This window comes from Tamandua tetradactyla, chromosome 20 (assembly GCF_023851605.1).
Source record: "Tamandua tetradactyla isolate mTamTet1 chromosome 20, mTamTet1.pri, whole genome shotgun sequence".
Lineage (NCBI taxonomy): Eukaryota > Metazoa > Chordata > Mammalia > Pilosa > Myrmecophagidae > Tamandua > Tamandua tetradactyla.
This window is the reverse complement of record NC_135346.1, coordinates 30,102,847-30,123,832: the sequence shown is the minus strand read 5'-3', so window position 1 is coordinate 30,123,832 and position 20,986 is coordinate 30,102,847. Positions and strand designations below refer to the sequence as shown.

The 20,986-nt window shown below is 48.4% G+C and overlaps 1 protein-coding gene across 2 annotated transcripts; it reads right to left on the bottom strand.

The window, feature by feature from the left end:
• Window positions 1-9,026: 9,026 nt before the first annotated feature.
• PCYOX1L (prenylcysteine oxidase 1 like) lies at window positions 9,027-20,920 on the bottom strand. 2 transcript variants are annotated; one of them, XM_077137372.1, is made up of 6 exons: window positions 20,765-20,920; window positions 16,912-17,118; window positions 15,298-15,472; window positions 13,419-13,630; window positions 10,431-10,571; window positions 9,027-9,943 (listed from the first exon to the last, which is right to left on the bottom strand). In XM_077137372.1, the coding sequence occupies exons 1-6, from the start codon at window positions 20,850-20,852 to the stop codon at window positions 9,282-9,284; spliced, it is 1,485 nt and encodes a 494-aa protein (XP_076993487.1). In that variant the 5' UTR covers window positions 20,853-20,920; the 3' UTR covers window positions 9,027-9,281. The 2 variants fall into 2 exon arrangements, with proteins under 2 accessions (XP_076993487.1, XP_076993486.1); XM_077137371.1 differs by lacking the exon at window positions 20,765-20,920 and having other exon boundaries at window positions 16,912-18,773.
• Window positions 20,921-20,986: the final 66 nt, after the last annotated feature.

The window sequence follows — 20,986 nt, the reverse complement described above, 5'->3', positions numbered from 1 at the left end:
AGAAGAGCAGTGCCTGCTGAACGAATGAATGCACAGGAGCCTGAGATCGTCCCTACCTCCTTCGATGGCTTCCTCGTAGGTTGGTCAGGAGCAAAGCATGCCTCTCACTTCCACCACTTCTCATCTGCCTCTATTCTATCTCCCTCCCTCTCAATGGTCCCTCTTCCCTGAAAGGATGCTGCAATTTTTTGCGTGGGTCACCTGCTCTAGGGATCGAGTCCCTGTGAGGGGTTTGAAAGGTCTGATACTGCAATCAGGGCCATGGAGGATGAGGGTAGTATTTTCCCTGTTTTGTCTTGTAGATTTATAGGGTTCTCTGTCTGCAAAGGCTCTGTCTTCTTCTAGGAGGTTGTGGGGCTTTGGAGGTGTCTGTCCTGTTCTGAGAAGGCTGGGGTGGACTGCCCTAAGCCCTGGGGCAAAAGCTTCTTGCTTATTCTCATGCTCCCTGCTGGGGCCCTCAGGAATTTCTGGTCTTTCCTTGCAGCAGGTAGGTGATGAGACCCAACTGTCAGGTTTGGGCTTGGGGAAGCAGGCAGCATGGGCATTTTGGCTGGCTTTGGTTCTGAGCTGTTGGGACCTGCCTACCTGGGTGAAGGTGGCATCTGAAGGATGCAACCAGGTCCTCTGCAGTCATGCGGGGGCATGGGGCCAAAGCCTTGACTGAGAACTGAGGATCAAGTGTAACTGCCCTGGTTTGCATCTTCTGTGCACATATCCTCCATAGGGACCCAAGGGTAGAGTGGTTACCATCAATTACACCATCAGAGCCCATGTCATCTTCATTCCAAACATTGACCATCAAAGGACTTCATTACACATTCTGATTTCACAGGACTTGGGAGGACTAGGGGTGCATATTCTCGCCTGTGTATGGTTGGCATTGCGGCTTTCTCCCCAACACCCTCTATAGCCCTCTGACCTTATATATTTGGATGAGACTACTTCTGCTCCAGGGATGGGACCTGATTCTTCTAAGCCAGTCAGCCTAATCTTACCCCCCTTGTCATGTGATTGGTCAGTTTCCAAGGGCTAAGCCAATTGCCCTGTGGCACTCACTAGGCCACAGGAGTCAGTTCAGCAGTGGCCCAAGTGGCCCAGAGCCCAGGACTAAGGGTCAGTGGCTGTGGGAGAAGACCTTCTGACCCCAGGAGCTCTTGGCAGCCATCTGTGACCAGGAGGGAAATAATGGAGCTGGAGACCGGACAGTGCTCAATGCTAGTCCTATGTCTGAACTTTTAAGTCGTGACCACCAATAAAGACTTTATTGCTTAAGCCAGTTTGATTTGGATTTTCTATTATTTCAACCAAAAGCATTCTAATTGATGTGTCAGCCTCATAATTTCTACAACAGCAAACAAATGCATGCTACTTGCACTTTAAGGCACCATCTCTTTCATCACCATAGAGACCCATCACTCCGGCATAGTTCAAATGATCTGAGAATACATTTGGGCCTCTACTTATTGCAAGGATATTTTGCCCTGTGCTTAATTCAATTAATTTTAAGATGCCCCAGACTTGAGCTCTGTTCTATGAATGTGCCAGGAGACCTTGGACAAGTTATTTCCTAGCTTTGGGTTTTGACTCCTCTTTCTCTAAAGAGAGGGAGGTCAGCCCAGATGACCTTGGGGGTATATTCCTCTTAGAGAAGCTACAGCATCATGGTTATTTGGCAATGTTTCCACCTAGAACCCAGGCTCTTCCCCCAGGCCTCATTTATCAAGGTCTGGGTGGGACTTGAGAATCTGCATCTTTATCAATATTATTTCCTCCTCCCCCCCCACGTCTCTAGAAGATTTTGATGTGATGGCCGGTCCACAGGCCACTATTGGAGGCAAACTGCTGGATGTCCCAGGCTGAGTTCTTCCATTCTTTCCATTTATAGAAAGAAACAGGCCCCCAAAGAATGAAAAGGCCTTTTAGTTCCTTTTAAAAAACGCATCTTTAAAGGTTTGTCAGAAAACAAAGCTGAGCCAAACCTAGTTCTCCTCCCCTTTCAAACCAGGGTCAGAGGATAAACCAACAAGTTAAACTCCGAAGAACCCCAACCCAACACCTCTTCCTTAGTCTGCTGGGGGTGAGATATAACTGCCCTCTACCATCCGGGAGCTTTTTTTTCTGGCAAGACAGCTCCATTGCATTCCTCCTCCACCCGTGCAGAAGGTACAGCATGGCCAGTTCCTCTGAGTTTTCCTGCCAAGGAAGAATTTCCCCTACCTAAGGCCTTGTGTGTGTCCATTTCTGCATGGGAGACCAGGGTTCTTGGCACTCCAGAGATTCTACTGAGGGCTCCGCTGGGGCAACCAGCTCTTCCTTGGGCCCTCCTGCAGCCATCTTCCCTCCACATGGGGTGTTGTTGAGAGGCTCAGGGATAGTGAGTGCAAGTTCTTACCCAGGCGCCTCACGCCCTGGCAAGCCCACAGTGAACAGATCTCGTTTCTTCACGTTTTCTAATACTCCTTCTACTTATTTGAAACCATCAGGTTGTAAATGTTTCATGGTAGTTTCTTCGATTCATTTTGGAAGTAGACAAGTGAAAAATCGGGATGAAATTATACTCAGAGGCCTCTGCTTTCCATTCCCTCCCCAATTCATCCCTGTCTCCTTGTCAGGAAACCAAATCAGAAGCAGCTTGAGAAGATGAACTGTTATTTCTTTTTTATTTTATTTTATTTTTTTTATTAATTAACGGAAAAAAAGAAATTAACCCAACATTTAGAAATCACACCATTCTACATATGCAATCAGTAATTCTTAACATCATCACATAGATGCATGATCATCGTTTCTTAGCACATTTGCATTGGTTTAGAAGAACTAGCAACACAACAGAAAAAGATACAGAATGTTAATATAGAGAAAAAAATAAAAGTAATAATAATAGTAAAAAAACAAAACAAAACAAAAAAACTATAGCTCAGATGCAGCTTCATTCAGTGTTTTAACATGATTACTTTACAATTAGGTATTATTGTGCTGTCCATTTTTGAGTTTTTGTATCTAGTCCTGTTGCACAGTCTGTATCCCTTCAGCTCCAATTACCCATTATCTTACCCTGTTTCTAACTCCTGCTGGACTCTGTTACCAATGACATATTCCAAGTTTATTCTCGAATGTCGGTTCACATCAGTGGGACCATACCGTATTTGTCCTTTAGTTTTTGGCTAGACTCACTCAGCATAATGTTCTCTAGGTCCATCCATGTTATTACATGCTTCATAAGTTTATTTTGTCTTAAAGCTGCATAATATTCCATCGTATGTATATACCACAGTTTGTTTAGCCACTCTTCTGTTGATGGCCATTTTGGCTGTTTCCATCTCTTTGCAATTGTAAATAATGCTGCTATAAACATTGGTGCGCAAATGTCCGTTTGTGTCTTTGCCCTTAAGTCCTTTGAGTAGATACCCAGCAATGGTATTGCTGGGTCGTATGGCAATTCTATATTCAGCTTTTTGAGGAACCGCCAAACTGCCTTCCACAGTGGTTGCACCATTTGACATTCCCACCAACGGATAAGTGTGCCTCTTTCTCCTCATCCTCTCCAGCACTTGTCATTTTCTGTTTTGTTGATAATGGCCATTCTGGTGGGTGTGAGATGATATCTCATTGTGGTTTTGATTTGCATTTCTCTAATGGCCAGGGACATTGAGCATCTCTTCATGTGCCTTTTGGCCATTTGTATTTCCTCTTCTGGTAGGTGTCTGTTCAGGTCTTTTTCCCATTTTGTAATTGGGTTGGCTGTCTTTTTGTTGTTGAGTTGAACAATCTCTTTATAAATTCTGGATATTAGACCTTTATCTGATATGTCATTTCCAAATATTGTCTCCCATTGTGTAGGCTGTCTTTCTACTTTCTTGATGAAGTTCTTTGATGCACAAAAGTGTTTAATTTTGAGGAGCTCCCATTTATTTATTTCCTTCTTCAGTGCTCTTGCTTTAGGTTTAAGGTCCATAAAACCGCCTCCAATTGTAAGTTTCATAAGATATCTCCCTACATTTTCCTCTAACTGTTTTATGGTCTTAGACCTAATGTTTAGATCTTTGATCCATTTTGAGTTAACTTTTGTATAGGGTGTGAGATATGGGTCTTCTTTCATTCTTTTGCATATGGATATCCAGTTCTCTAGGCACCATTTATTGAAGAGACTGTTCTGTCCCAGGTGAGTTGGCTTGACTGCCTTATCAAAGGCATAGATGAGAGGGTCTATATCTGAGCACTCTATTCGATTCCATTGGTCGATATATCTATCTTTATGCCAATACCATGCTGTTTTGACCACTGTGGCTTCATAATATGCCTTAAAGTCAGGCAGCGTGAGACCTCTAGCTTCGTTTTTTTGCCTCAAGATGTTTTTAGCAATTCTGGGCACCCTGCCCTTCCAGATAAATTTGCTTATTGGTTTTTCTATTTCTGAAAAATAAGTTGTTGGGATTTTGATTGGTATTGCATTGAATCTGTAAATCAATTTAGGTAGGATTGACATCTTAACTATATTTAGTCTTCCAACCCATGAACACGGTATGCCCTTCCATCTATTTAGGTCTTCTGTGATTTCTTTTAACAGTTTTTTGTAGTTTTCTTTATATAGGCTTTTTGTCTCTTTAGTTAAATTTATTCCTAGGTATTTTATTCTTTTAGTTGCAATTGTAAATGGGATTCGTTTCTTGATTTCCCCCTCAGCTTGTTCATTACTAGTGTATAGAAATGCTACAGATTTTTGAATGTTGATCTTGTAACCTGCTACTTTGCTGTACTCATTTATTAGCTCTAGTAGTTTTGTTGTGGATTTTTCCGGGTTTTCGACGTATAGTATCATATCGTCTGCAAACAGTGATAGTTTTACTTCTTCCTTTCCAATTTTGATGCCTTGTATTTCTTTTTCTTGTCTAATTGCTCTGGCTAGAACCTCCAACACAATGTTGAACAATAGTGGTGATAGTGGACATCCTTGTCTTGTTCCTGATCTTAGGGGGAAAGTTTTCAATTTTTCCCCATTGAGGATGATATTAACTGTGGGTTTTTCATATATTCCCTCTATCATTTTAAGGAAGTTCCCTTGTATTCTTATCTTTTGAAGTGTTTTCAACAGGAAAGGATGTTGAATCTTTTCAAATGCCTTCTCTGCATCAATTGAGATGATCATGTGATTTTTCTGCTTTGATTTGTTGATATGGTGTATTACATTAATTGATTTTCTTATGTTGAACCATCCTTGCATACCTGGGATGAGTCCTACTTGGTCATGATGTATAATTCTTTTAATGTGTTGTTGGATACGATTTGCTAGAATTTTATTGAGGATTTTTGCATCTATATTCATTAGAGAGATTGGTCTGTAGTTTTCTTTTTTTGTAATATCTTTGCCTGGTTTTGGTATGAGGGTGATGTTGGCTTCATAGAATGAATTCGGTAGTTTTCCCTCCACTTTTACTTGTGATTGGTTTGTTGATGTCATCTATTTCTTCTTGAGTCAAAGTTGGTTGTTCATGTCTTTCCATGAACCCGTCCATTTCATCTAAATTGTTGTATTTATTAGCGTAAAGTTGTTCATAGTATCCTGTTATTACCTCCTTTATTTCTGCGAGGTCAGTAGTTATGTCTCCTCTTCCATTTCTGATCTTATTTATTTGCATCCTCTCTCTTCTTCTTTTTGTCAGTCTTGCTAAGGGCCCATCAATCTTATTGATTTTCTCATAGAACCAACTTCTGGCCTTATTGATTTTCTCTATTGTTTTCATGTTTTCAATTTCATTTATTTCTGCTCTAATCTTTGTTATTTCTTTCCTTTTGCTTGCTTTGGGGTTAGTTTGCTGTTCTTTCTCCAGTTCTTCCAATTGAACAGTTAATTCCTGCATTTTTGCCTTTTCTTCTTTTCTGATATAGGCATTTAGGGCAATAAATTTCCCTCTTAGCACTGCCTTTGCTGCGTCCCATAAATTTTGATATGTCGTGTTTTCATTTTCATTTTCCTCGAGGTATTTACTAATTTCTCTTGCAATTTCTTCTTTGACCCACTCGTTGTTTAAGAGTGTGTTGTTGAGCCTCCACATATTTGTTAATTTTCTGGCACTCCGCCTATTATTGATTTCCAACTTCATTCCTTTATGATCCGAGAAAGTGTTGTGTATGATTTCAATCTTTTTAAATTTGTTAAGACTTGCTTTGTGATCCAGCATATGGTCTATCTTTGAGAATGATCCATGAGCACTTGAGAAAAAGGTGTATCCTGCTGTTGTGGGATGTAATGTCCTATAAATGTCTGTTAAGTCTAGCTCATTTATAGTAATATTCAGATTCTCTATTTCTTTATTGATCCTCTGTCTAGATGTTCTGTCCATTGTTGAGGGTGGTGAATTGAAGTCTCCAACTATTATGGTATATGTGTCTATTTCCCTTTTCAGTGTTTGCAGTGTATTCCTCACGTGTTTTGGGGCATTCTGCTTTGGTGCGTAAATATTTATGATTGTTATGTCTTCTTGTTTAATTGTTCCTTTTATTAGTAGATAGTGTCCTTCTTTGTCTCTTTTAACTGTTTTACATTTGAAGTCTAATTTGTTGGATATTAGTATAGCCACTCCTGCTCTTTTCTGGTTGTTATTTGCATGAAATATCTTTTCCCAACCTTTCACTTTCAACCTATGTTTATCTTTGGGTCTAAGATGTGTTTCCTGTAGACAGCATATAGAAGGATCCTGTTTTTTAATCCATTCTGCCAATCTATGTCTTTTGATTGGGGAATTCAGTCCATTGACATTTAGTGTTATTACTGTTTGGATAACATTTTCCTCTACCATTTTGCCTTTTGTATTATATATATCATATCTGACTTTCCTTCTTTCTACAGTCTTCTCCATACCTCTCTCTTCTGTCTTTTCGTATCTGACTCTAGTGCTCCCTTTAGTATTTCTTGCAGAGCTGGTCTCTTGGTCACCAATTCTCTCAGTGACTTTTTGTCTGAGAATGTTTTAATTTCTCCCTCATTTTTGAAGGACAATTTTGCTGGATATAGGAGTCTTGGTTGGCAGTTTTTCCCACTGTCTTCTAGCTTCCATGGTTTCTGCTGAGAAATCTACACATAGTCTTATTGGGTTTCCCTTGTATGTGATGGATTGTTTTTCTCTTGCTGCTTTCAAGATCCTCTCTTTCTCTTTGACCTCTGACATTCTAACTAGTAAGTGTCTTAGAGAACGTCTATTTGGGTCTAATCTCTTTGGGGTGCGCTGCACTTCTTGGATCTGTAATTTTAGGTCTTTCATAAGAGTTGGGAAATTTTCAGTGATAATTTCTTCCATTAGTTTTTCTCCTCCTTTTCCCTTCTCTTCTCCTTCTGGGACACCCACAACACGTATATTTGTGCGGTTCATATTGTTCTTGAGTCCCTGATACCCTGTTCAAATTTTTCCATTCTTTTCCCTATAGTTTCTGTTTCTTTTTGGAATTCAGATGTTCCATCCTCCAGTTCACTAATTCTATCTTCTGTCTCTTTAAATCTATCATTGTAGGTATCCATTGTTTTTTCCATCTTTTCCACTTTATCCTTCACTTCCATAAGCTCTGTGATTTTTCAGTTTTTCTATTTCTTCTTTTTGTTCATCCCATATCTTCTTCATGTCCTTCCTCAATTTATCGATTTCGTTTTTGAAGAGGTTTTCCATTTCTGTTCGTATATTCAGCATTAGTTGTCTCAGCTCCTGTATCTCATTTGAACTATTGGTTTGTTCCTTTGACTGGGCCATATTTTCAATTTTCTGAGCGTGATCCGTTATCTTCTGCTGGCGTCTGGGCATTTAGTCAGATTTCCCTGGGTGTTGGACCCAACAGGTTGAAAGATTTTTCTGTGAAATCTCTGGGTTCTGTTTTTCTTATCCTGCCCAGTAGGTGGCGCTCGTGGCACACGTTTGTCTGCGGGTCCCACCAGTAAAAGGTGCTGTGGGTCCTTTAACTTTGGAAAACTCTCGCCGTGGGGGAGGTTCGACAGCCGAAGCGGCTTGGAAGAGTGACAGCCGGCCCGGGGGTCCGAACGGAGGGAGGGTCACCGGCCGCTGCAGCCTGGGAGAGTGCCTGTCCAAATTTCCTAGTCGGCCTGGGGCGCCAAGCGTGGTGGGCTGGCGCCAGCCGCCGCAACCTGGGAGAGTGCACCGTTTCCAGCCGGACTGGGGAGACACGTGTTTGGAAGGGACCCCCCCAGTCACCGTTCTCCGCGGCCTGGGGATTTCCGATCCAATCCTCTCAGTTGGTCCGGGGGGCCGTGCGTGGTGGGGGTGCCAGCTGCCGCGGCTTGAGGGGACCGCCTGCCCAATTCTGCCAGCTGGCCCGGGAAGGAGGAGGGGAGGGACTCCGGCAGCTTGCCGCCCAGCCTGGGGAAGCTCGCACCCCTCAGCGATCTCACCGGAGTGGGTTCTCCCAGCCAGTCAGCCATTCCAGGATGGGGTACGCTGTCTTTTTGATCTCTGTCGTGGCTCTGGGAGCTGTTCTGTATCGTTTCTACTCCCCTAGTAGCTGTTCTGGGGGAGGAAAGGTGAGGATGGCAAGGCTGTCGAGGACGGTGGTGGAGGAGCCAGTGAAGGTGGAAGAGGGCACGGTGGTGGTTGGAGAGCCGCCGGAGTAGGAGGAGAAAGGGAAGGATAAGATGGCGGCGGGAGCGCCGCCGGCGGAGAAAGAGGAAGAGGGCTAGATGGTGGCGGGAGCGCCAGTGGAGAAGGGGGAAGAGGAGGGCTAGATGGCGGCGGGAACGCCGCCGGCAGAGAAAGAGGAAGAGGAGGGCTAGATGGCGGCGGGAGCGCCGGCGGAGAAGGGGGAAGAGGAGGGCTAGATGGCGGCGGGAATGCCGGCGGAGAAAGAGGAAGAGGAGGGCTGGATGGCGGCGGGAGCGCCGCTGGAGAAGGGGGAAGAGGAGGGCTAGATGGTGGTGGGAGCGCCGCCGGCGGAGAAAGAGGAAGAGGAGGGCTAGATGGCGGCGGGAACGCCGGCGGAGAAAGAGGACTGTTATTTCTTTTTTAATAAATAAAATGAGCACACTTGGCTTGAATTTTCTTTCTCTCTTTATTGTTCCTTTTTTAAAAAATAAGTAACCACTGCACACATCCTTAAGATGGACAGAAAGACAGCGGGCCACCTGGCCCCACACAGGGGGGAGAAGGCGCTGGACACATGGGGGGGGGTCAGAAAGAGAGGCTGGGGGTGGCCAGTGTGAGTGTGTTTCATGATAGTCTCGGGCTACTGGGGGGCTGAACCGCCTTCAGTGGAGGACAGGTATCCCTGAGCTCTCCCTGGGGCCCTCACAGTTCCGTTTTCACCTTGTGCATCAAATCCTTCTGGTCGATCTTATCTAGGTCCTGGTACCAGCGGTTGTAGGCCAGCAGGGCCACGTTCTTGGCAGCCACGGCCATGACCTCCACGGAGCTGGCTGCCCACTCCAGGGCATTGAGGTAGAAGAGCTGGTCGTGGAGTGCAAACCGTGGGAGGGTGGTGCGGGAGCCGTACAGTGGGTGGGCCTGCCACTCGGCTGTCTGGACTGAGTAATAGGAACGGAACAGGGTCTTCAGCTGGGTCCGAAAGAGGGGCTTGGGGGATTGCACTCGCCAAACGGCGGCCTCCTGGGGCTGCTTCCGCCGGAAGTTGGCCGAGACGTTGACGGGACAGATGTTGTCCAGAGCACAGAAGAAGTTGGGGAAATCTGTGGTAAGGATGTTGGCAAAGGGGAAAAGCTTAGGGTCGGGGAAACCAAAGTAGGAGGAGTTGAGGTAGCCATGGACCAAAGAGACGACGGTGGTCTGGAAGGAGCCCTGGACGTCATCAATAGGTGGACTGAAGCCTTCAAAGGTGATGTTACTGCTACTGTTGTCCAGCTGCAGGGGGGTGGCGATGACCACTATGTCGTAGAAGTCGGAGCCGCTGCCCACCTCATTCTCATATCCCACCTGGTACAGGGCTTTTCCTTCTGGAACAAGAGAGAAGAGACCACAAAGGCCAATTCACGTCTTGGCTTCTACCTGCTGATCTCCTGTCTGGGACCCACCACTGAGGGCACAAGACCCTGGTGTAAAGGGTGCAGCTGGACTGTCTAGATGGTGGGTCCCAGGCTTTCGGTGCTAGCACAGCTGCAGGTGTGCACTGGACCGGGAGCCAGGAGACCCAGGTTCTTGCTCTGGTTATGTCGCTGACCACCTGGGGGAGGTTGGCTGAGGCTGTGGCTCAAAGTTCCCAATGGTAACGTGGACAGGGCTGGATGAATGCAAGCCTGTTTTCTGGTTCTGACATTTAAATTGGGACAACAGTGCCCTCTGGTGTCACTCAGTCATGCCGGGGCTTCCCTTTATCTTTTAATATTCCCCAAGAGATCTCACACCAGGGTTTAGGAATAGAGGAAGTAGAAGTGTTGACCATCTAGGAGCGGAGGGGCCACGCCTCCTGCTCTGTCCACTCACCTGTACCATGCAGGGTCACAGAGGTCACAGTGGCGTGGATCACGTTGGCCTTGGTGAGCTTCAGCAAACCAGAACAAACCAGCTTGTTGCCTCCTTCCACAGACCACAGGCTGCCTTGGGCTCCGGCCAGCGACATGGCTCCTGGGCCGTGGGGGAAGGGTGGTCAGTGGGTTCCCAGAACCATGGGGCAGTGGTTCCACCTGGGCCTCCCTCCCAGGGCAAGACTGTTTCCAACCACGGACCGAGGGTCAACAAACATCCAAATAAGTACAGCAAAATTCAAAATGCTATGAGGTGAACACATTATGCTAAAGGGAAGGAGCCAGGCACAACAGGCCCCATATTATACGATTTCATTCATAGGAAATGTTCGGAAGAGGCAAATCCATAGAAACAGAAGGTAGATTAACGGTTGTTTAGGGCTGGAGGGCTGGGGAGATGGGGGAAAGGAATGGTGGCTAATGGACATGAGGTTTCTTTTCGGGGTGATGAAAATATTCTAAAGTTGATTGTACAATTCTGTTGAAATACACTTAAAACTATCTGACTGTATACTTTAAACTGGCGACTTGTAAAGTATGTGAATTATATTTCAATAAAGCTGTTACTAAAAATGCTATAAAGAATACACAAAAAACACTGGAAGAGTGAACAGGAAAGCCTGCTGAGGGAACAGAAGCAGGACTGAAGGCTGGGAAGGAGCCAGCTGTGCCAAGAGCCAGGAAAATAACATCCTGGGCACGTGGGAGATAACCTGTTCATACAAACCTTTTCATTCATTTACTACTACCATGGTCAGGCACTGTTCTAAGTGTTTGGGATACATGTTTGTGAAGCTTACATTCCAGTGGTCACGGTGGCGAAACATAACGAGTTTGTTAGATGATACCTGCTGTGCTGGTTTGAAAGGAAGTTTGCCCCCTAAGAAAAGCCATGTTTTAATATAAATCCCATTTCATAAAGGTAGAATAATTCCTATTCAATACTGTATATTTGAAACTGTAATCAGATCATCTCCCTGGTTGATGTGATTTAGTCAGAAATGGTTGTTAAACTGGATTAGGGGATCACATGTCTCTACCCATTTGAGTGGGTCTTGATTGGTTTACTGGAGTCCTGCAAAAGAGGAAACATTTTGGAGAAAGAGATTCAGAGAGAGCAGAATGACATAGCCACAAGAAGTAGAGTCCACCAGCCAGTGACCTTTGGAGATGAATAAGGAAAATGCCACCCGGGGAGCTTTATGAAACAGGAAGCCAGGAGAAGATGCTAGCAGATGACGCTGTGTTCGCCATGTGCCCTTCCAGATGAGAGAGAAACCCTGAACTTCATTGGCCGTCTTGAACCAAGGTATCTTTTCCTGAATGCCTGTGATTGGGCATTTCTAAATTCCCTTTGTTAAAAGCCATTCCGTTTCTGGTATTTTGCATTCCAGCAGCTAGCAAACCAGAACACCTGCTATGGGAAAAAAACGGAGCAGGGCAGGGGAGCTGGGATTGCCGAGAGCAGGAGGAAGGGGAGGGTGCAACGTAAACCAGGTGACTAGGGGAGCCTCAATGAAGAGGCAACATGTGAGCAGACGTGAAGGAGGAGCAGGAACTTATGACTATGCCTGGGGAAGGATGTTCCTGGCAGAGGGAAGGGTAGGTGCAAAAGCCCTAAGGTATGAACCAGCCACAGTGGCTGGACTGCCGTGATCAAGGAAGAGAGGTGACTGGGTACTAGAATTATACAATCCATGGAAGAAACTTTGGGCTTTACATGGGAGCCATTCCAAAGTTCTGCATGGAAGCAGGACATGATCTGTTTTTTGTTTTAAAAGGAGCATCAGCAGATGTGCTGAGAAAGGCCGGTAGGGGACAGTATGATGGTGCCGGGTGGAGAGAAGCAGGGAGACATGGTAGGTGACCCACAGGACTCCAGGTGAGGGGCTGGTGGCTCAGACCACAGAGTAGCAGTGGTGGGAAGCAGGTAGATTATGGCTGTATGCTGAAGGTGAAGTAGACAGAACTTCCTTACTCTTACCATGTGTAGGGTACAAGAGAAAGAAATGAATCAAGGTTTTGGCTGGAGCTACTGAAAGGAGCTATCAGCCGAGCTGGGGAAGACTCTGGAAGGGGCAGGCTTGAGGGAACAGGTCAGGGCTCACATTTGGACTGAGTCTGAGAGGCCCATTAGCCTTCCCAGCAGAGACATAGGGGTGGCAGCTGGGACACGAGGCTGCAGTTCTGGAGAGAGCTAAGGGCTGGAGGCACGCCTTTGGGAATCGTTGTTATACAGGTGGAATTTAAAGTCTTGAGACTGGGTGAAATCACCAAGGAAGTGTCAGTGGTTGAGAAACGAAGAGGACCAAGGCCTGGACCTGGGCCCTCCAATATCATGACGCCGGAAGCAGACAAGGAACCAACTAAGGAAGCTGAGGCCAGAGGCCAACAAGTGCCCATGCAGCTCTTTGGCCTGGCAAAATCCTACTGCATCTTTCAAGGCCCAGAGCAGTTGCCACCCCTTGGGGAAGACATGCCCCAACTCCCCCAGGCAGATTTGGTGGTGACCCCTCTGGGTGGCCTGTGCTGGAGGATGAGGGGTCGTGCACATGCCCACTAGCCCCAGTAATGAGCTGGGGTGATGAGGCGCTCCAATGGATGTATCCCCAGGAGCCCAGAGGCTACAAAGGGATAGTTCTTGGAACAAAAGAGTGGACAGCAAAGCACCACATAAATCCTAACATTTACACACAAATCATAGATTATCAGACAATCAGGAGCAGTGGAAACACATTGGATGGACCTGTGACCCGAGGCTGGCGAAGCGGAGAGAACACCATCTCCTGCCTACTTTGGAGGACGGATGCTGGAATGAAATGAAGTTGGGGCAACCAAGTGCTAAGGTGGCTGGAACGGGCTGGATAAGCATGAGGTGAGCACTAGGACCCCGGCCCACCCTGGGCAGCACGGGCCGGGGAAGGGCAGGCTGAGGCTGGAGGCTCACCGGCGAAGGCGGGCATCGCTGCTGACTGGCCGTAGCTGGCCCGCAGGACGGCGGAGACAACGTCGTCGATGAAGCGCTGCGTGACGCCCACCTGGAGCAGGGACTCGGCCACGGAGCGCTGGGTCATGTTGATGAAGGCGGCCTCCCCCAGGGAGGAGAGCAGCGCCTCCACACCCGAGAAGGCGTAGCCATGGGCCTGGTACTTATAGATCCTGGGAGGCACACAGGGGTGGGGCCCCGGCATAAGGGCCTTACGGCCAACCACGCACGGCTGGGCCGCTGTACCTGGGGACCCCCCAGAGACCTGCCACCTCCTCCCCATGTGGCAGGGCGAGAGAAGCCCGGTCATGGTCCCCTTGCCCAGTTTTCTGTCTGTGGTAGGCCCACCTCACTTAGAGGGACAGCGCAGAGGGAAGGGCAAATGCTCGGAGTAGGTCAATTACTTCTCCTGGCTCTGATGAAGGACAATTACTTCCCTTCTCCAAGCCCCGCCCCGCCTAAGGTCACGGCTCTTCTCTCACCCAGCTAGGGCCATTACACAGTGGGCTGCGGTCCGCTCTGCTGGCATATCCCCTTCTCCAACAGCTTCAGCTCTGTCCTGGCTTCTAGGGCCATGTGGGACCTGAAGGCAGCAGCCTCAGGCCAATATTGTCACCCTCTCTGCTAGCTCAGCCTGTCCCTTCTGGCCCAGAATAGGGCTTCCACTCACTCCCTGAGTGCACGTCTTGCCCTACACAACTCACCTAATCTCAGGGACTTGCATTTCCCCTGGAACCATCTGCCGATGGACTTCTGGACTGGCTGGCCCTTGCAATGTTGCCTATTCTGGAGCTGCTTTGTAAACATGTTGAGTCTGTGTGATCAACCCAGATGGAGATGCCCAGCAGACAGTTAAAAATGTGGGTCTGGAACTTAAGGGGAAACTAAGGCTTGACAGGTAGAAATCGCCTCCCACAAAAGGAGAATTAAGCATAGGTTTGGATAAAATTGACAAGGGAGAAAGAGGAAAAAAGGGTCAAGTCTGGAGAATGCAAGGAAGAAAAGCTATAAAAAGCACAGCCATAGAAGTGGGAAGAAAGTGTAGGTGTGCCAGAAACCCGGGGAGGAGGACTGGCGCCATGCTTAAGTGCCCGGCACTTAAGGAAATAAGGGGCCTGAGACACAGCCGCTGCAGTGAGGGCTAGGAAGTAAGGAGAACCTCCAGGGGGTCCTTTCAGGAAAGAGTTGGAGTGAGCAGCCTGCTGAGCGAGTGGGTAGATAGACTGAGAACAGACCCCAATCCTCCATATTAGGAGGCAATGGGCAGGGGGCGGGGGTGGGGGGGTGGGGTCTGGGACCCAAGGAGTAAAGAAGTTTTGAAAAAAGGTCTTTGCTCTGGATGGAAAACCTGGGGTTCAGCAGAGTTTGTAAACTGGTGGCCCACGCTGCATGTGGCTTCTGGATGTGTTCTGTTTGGCTTACATGATGAACTGGTTGCATACATTGAAAAAGGGGGAGATCTAGCCACACAAGGGTGGTCTTCTCCCAAGGCCACAGGTGGCCGGAGTGGAGTGCTGGCTGCCCCCTTTCAGGTGGGGCCCTGCCCTTCGGGTTACCCCTCTCCCCACTGCCACTTGTTCTTCTCCACCCGGCCACCTCACTTACTAATGCCCCTGCAGGCAACTGAGCAGGCATCTATGCTTCTATTAGTTGAGCAGGGGCAAAGAGTGCGCTGGAGCTACAATGCTCGAAAGCCAAGCCCTGCATCAAATACATGCATTCCTCACGCTAGGGGCTCGCTGTGAATCTTTTGACAAACTACAGCTGCATTGGTTCCTTCTCCACCTCTTTTCCTCTCCCTGCCCAGGAACTTCTTCCCCATAGCACCCGGCAGCCTCACCTCATGAACTTCTCCATGACCTCCTCCACCCACATCTGCAGCCTCAGGAAGCTGATGCCGTACTGCCACCACAGGCGGAACAGGTTCAGCAGGTACCAGTCGGTCTCCTCCAGCACGAAGTGCTCCCCGCCAAAGATGGCACTCCTGCCCACCACCTCGCGCCGGGGCCGCAGCCCTGAGGGGACACGGCGCCACCCTCAGCTCCCTGCAGAGGCCCCGGGGTGCAACCCCGCAGAGCCTCAAGTGTCCATTCAGGGCTTTTCTCAGGGACACATGGATTGGTCTCAGCAAAGGAAAGGCAAACGGTAGAGTTTACAGTTGAATTGTTTGCCTTGCTTGTTTATAAATAGTCAGCAAATGTACTGGGAAAACATTTGTTTGGCCTTGCTAGTCAGTGAAGAAAGGAAAATTAAAATAATATATCATTTTACATTTTTGTTCGACAGTGATTCACTCAGCCACGAGGTGGGGAAATTCAGAATGTGCGAGGGCTGACAACAGATGGGGTTTGCTCTGAGATGCAACTCGGGGCCCCAAGACTAAAATGGAAATCATCACCATTCCTTGTAGCTGTCCAGCACTCCACAGCGTGCAGGGCACTGGACTTATGCTCTCTCCCTTCACCTTTAACAGCTTGTGCAGAGGCAGAACAGGTGTTGTTAACCCCAAGAGAGCATATGACCTTTTGCTGTTTCTTTCCCTCCCATTTCTGTCCCTGAGCCCCAAAGTTCTCCTACCCAGAGGCAACAAATAAGCATATCCCCTGAGCATCCTTCCAGAGATATTCTGTATGCATACCTGTAAACATGTATATAGCTGTAATTTATTTCTCTCCCTACCCCCACAACCTATATACAAGCTGTATAAGGTGCTCTGCATCTTAACAATCTACTGTCCCTTGGAGACGGTTCTATATCTGCACATAGTGGGCTTCCTCATTCTGGCCGCTGGACGGCCTGCTGAGTGGATGTACCATAATGCATTTGACCCCAGTTCCCAGTGGTTGAGCAGGCAGGCTACTACAAACAGTGCTGCTATAAACAGCCTGTAGGTATGCCACTTTGCACATCTGCAAAAACTTCTGTAGGATCACTTCTGAGAAATGAAATTTCTGGGATAAATGGTATATGTATTTGTGGTTTTGAGAGATGCTGTTGGGCTCAAAGCCCAGCCTCTCTCAGCCCTGATTGGCAGCATGGCCTTGGTCAAGGTCTATAAAATATCTGAGTTTGAGCTGCCTGAGGAAGATATAACAGCACCCATCTTGCAGGGATGAGAGGAATGATGATTTACTACCTAGAAGGGGGCCAGGTCCCTGACAGGCATGCAGAGCATGGGAGTTATTAGGATTATGATTATTAGGAGGCAATACATTGAAAGGGAAAGAAACTGGCCTGGAAATCAAACCTGAGTTCTAATCCTGGTTCTGCGACTAACTCACTGAGTAACTTCAGGCAAGTACCTTCCCCTCTCTGGTCTCAGGTCCTCCATCTGGAAAGTAGAGATTGGGTCGTATGACTTTCCAGCCTTGACCATCTGGCTGGCCTGGGAATGGCCTATGGGCTGCTGCCACATCAGGGGGCTGGAGCCGGAGCCCCAGAACTGAGCACTTACCCAGCAGCTTGACGAAGCCCTGCATGTGTAGGCTCAGGGAGTGGAAGGAGGCGGCCCCACTCTCGTAGTGCTGCTTGTTGACGGAGATGGTGGCCAGGCGGCCGCCCACAGTCCCCTTCTCATACACGTCGATCTGCACCCGGGGCCCAAAGTGCTGCTGGAGGAAATGGGCCACGGCAGAGCCCCCGATTCCAGCCCCCACCACCGCTGTCAGCAGGCCCGGGAAGGCAGGGAAGGAGAGAGAAAGCAGAGGAGTGAGAGGCTGCAGGGCACACCTGAGCAGCCTCCTGGGCTGGTGGTTCCCAGACATTTGCATTTCCTGGACTCCTAACATTTCAAAAAGGAAACTGAGTTTTCAGTGAGGCTATTAACAGAGGGCAGAGCACCCCCCCCCCCAAAACAAAACAAAACAAAACAAAAAAAAGCCCTGCCACCTATGGTTAAAGATACTTCAGCAGCAAAAGAGCAGGAAGGACTCTCAAAACTCAGGATGATTGTTTAAAGAATATAACTTCAGTTTTATAAAAAAACTCACTACATTGCATCTATTCTTATTTCACTACGAATTGGTTAAGTCTCTTACCCACCACTATTGTTTGGCGGAGGTATTTGGAAACCACTCCTTAATCCAGGGGTTGCCAAAGTACAGCCTGAGGGTCCAGCCAGATGCCTATTTTTATAAATAAAGTTTTACTGAAACACAGCCACACCCTTTCCTTTATATATCATGTCTGGCTGCTTTGCGCTAGGCAGAAGGGAATAGACAGGAGAGACTCTGGCTCTTCAAAGAAAAAGTTTGCCAACCCCTGGTCTACTATCGCCTGACACTGAAATCATTTCTACATATACCCTTGCCGAGGCTGGAATCCATCCTGTGATGGGTGGCTCTCTACCTTCAGACAGCCCATTCCAGTCTGGGCTCTTGTTCTGACGTTTCTGCCTGTTGGGGTCTCTCATGGCTCCTATCACCCACTGTCTTTAATATACCTCCAACCTTCCTGTTACTTGCAAACTTGGTTCTTATGCTAATGGTATTCTCATCCAAGATAATGATTAAAACATTTCACTGTACAGAGCTCTGAGGTGCTACTAGGACTCACTGTCCAGGCAGATACGTAGCACTGTTAAGGACGTAGGCCATGAAGCCATGAAGCTACGGGGCTGCACTACCGGCCCTTCCACAGTTCTCGTCCACCGTGTATCCCAGACACAGCTTGCCTCTTATCTGTCAGTCTAGCAACCCTATCCAAAAAGATGTAAGTCGGGAGTGATTTGTTCTTACTGGACCCCAGAAACTATTAGCTCCCAGTCAAGGAGTGCCAAGCAAACCTCAGAACAGATGAGGCTCTTTGTGATCTGGCCTCTGCTGCTTATTCTACTCCTGGCCCTCCCCTCCCAATACCCAACCTCTCCTCTGACCCCACTTTTGCTGTGGAGCACAGGCCTAGGTTCTCTCTGACCCTTGGGCCTTTGCATGAGCCGCTCCTGCAGTCTGGAAGCCTTTCTCTGCCATCCTTACCCTGGCTGTCTTTTATAGCCCTTATGTCATTCTTATCGTGGCCTGCCTGAACCCACCAGAAAGGAGTCTGGTGTTCCACTTGTGCATTTCCGTAGCACACTCCCCTTACCCCAGCCTCGCCCCTGTAACACTATACTCAAATGCTCTGTTTAAGCCTAGCCCTCCCAGAACTGACAGCAGGGTCTGGCTGTCATTCACTGCTGCATCCTTAGATGCTGGCAGAAAGTAGAGCTCAGTATTTTTTGCATGTTGAAAGAATAAACCACTTCTTTGTTTCTCAGTATTTATAGCCTCTTTTAAGAATGCCCTTAAATTTGTTCAGATACACACACCCTTCCCCATTTGCTAATAGAGTTCCAAATTACCCATTTTTTCCCCAGAAAAACTGCTGTTACAAGACCCGGAAGCTGCCCAAGGGCCACAGGGAAGACACCACCTCGTTGTGAACCAGCTCATTCAACACCCACTAACTGGCCTGCAGGACAATGTGCTCAGCACAAAGATGAACCAAGCAGGGCTTCTGTTCCCCAGGGGTCCAGGAAGGGAGTGGGCAGAGATGCAGCCCTTCTCTGAGAAGTACAACAGGGTTCTGGAGAATCCTGAAGAGGAAGCAATGAATTCTGCCGAAGGGGGCATGGGGACAAAGGGCTTCTCGGTGGGGGTGGGTGGGGAATAACCTTTGGCCAGGAGCCTGGAGGACAATATGGCTTTTGCAAATGAGAGGAAACATTCTCTACAGAGAAAACAAGAGAACAGGGGGAAGGTGTCTAATTATGGGTGGGTTAAATGTCCCAGAAGCCAGTGTGTTCTGACTTGATCCTGCAGGAGCAGAGGCCTCAAGCCATCCTAAGAGGACACTACTCATTCTCATTGTGGCAAGAGTCCAAACCTCCAAGGGTGGACAGCGGCTGTCATCAAGAGTGAGGAAAATCAGGAAAGTTAAGGGGCTGCTTGGCCTTGCCAGTGTCATGCCCTGGATGACCTTTGGGCTGAGGTGGGCAGGATCAGCTGGAGCGAGGTAGGCAGCAACTCTGCATTGCCAGCTACAGTGCTGCTGGGAGGAGGCCACGCCCTTTGCCCAGCGGTCAGTGGGAAGTGACCTCCCAGTTGCTTGTTCCCAAGCGAAGGACAGGTCATCATTAACTCTTTCTTATCCTCCAAAACCTGGTTCAAAGTCCACCCCCATGAAGCATCCTCTGGTCATCTAGTTCAGCATTCTTTCCTCTGAAAAACCTAAAATCTCAGTCCCAAACTGATTTCTGCTCCATTTGTCTGTTTTAAGCCTTTTTGGACTGGTCTGAGGTTCTGTAAGTCAAGAAGTCTTGAGTATACTGCACCGGTGCCAACAACTCCATGGTACTTTCATGGGACATCCCAGGCACTCCTGCCTATTGGGGTGCATGGAGGGCAGCTCAATGGAGTAGGGACTCTGTGCTCCTGCCTATTGGGGTGCATGGAGGGCAGCTCAATGGAGTAGGGACTCTGTGCCCCCAGACCAGAAGCCCAGCATCGCTGATGGGAATTTTATGAGAGGGACTTTGACATCTTCATGAGTCATCAGAAGTTAAATCGATAATTGTTAAAAGGAAGACAAAAGGAAACAAACAAATAAGTAACTCTAGTCAATGATCTATACTATGAGGTATTTAGTGGTATCCTGATGTTTGCAATTGACTTTGAAATCCTTCAAAGTAGAAGATGGGTAGAAGGATGAGAGATGAATATGTGATAAAGCAAGTATAGCAGCATTTGTTAACAGGCTCTGTTTGGGCTAGGACTCGTTTCCTACTTGTCTCCAGGTTTCGGTCTCTTCCCCTCCCCCCAACCCTCAGCCCCGGGGTGGGAGTGGGCGCGGGCAGTGTAGGAAGTGACCTTCCTCTGTGTTAACTTCCTTTGTCAGCTAAACACTAACTTCCCAATATTGTGATGTCTCCCCTGCAGGCAGGGACTACGGAACCGTATACCTGGCTACAAAGACAGTCTTCAGTAAACCTCTGTGAATGACATCGCCCAGACCCTTTCCTCTTGTTATCGAGGAGCCCCGTAAAGAGCCAGGGCCCCAACAGAAGCCCAATAAGTGGCCCTGGACGTTCGTAAGGTCAGGGGTCGGCCAGTCCCCTGCCTCAAGCCTGTTTCCGTACCAGGCAGTCCTCTTCACATCCCCATATCACCGCCCCCATCAGCACCTTTCCTACTGCGGTCGCCTTCCCGCCCAGCCCCAGCCCCTCCCCTCTTCTCCATCCAGCCCCTCCCCAGCACCCCTCCCTCGCCCAGCAGCCCTTCCCTCCCCCCACCCAGCCCCCAGCTCAGCACCCCATCCGGTCCTTCCCGCACCGATTTTGCCGGGCGGGGCGTCTCCGCCTGAAGCGGCGGCCACGAGGAGCACGGCCAGTGGAGCGAAGAGCGGGGCGGCGCGGGCCATGGCGGGCGGCGACAGGGAAAGCACGCCGGGGATCCGGTGTTGGCGGGTCGGCGCTCAGCTCACCACCCCGCCCCGGCGCCCCACTGGCCGTCCCGCCTTCCAGCCTCGCAGGTCGCAGCCTCTCATTGGACGAG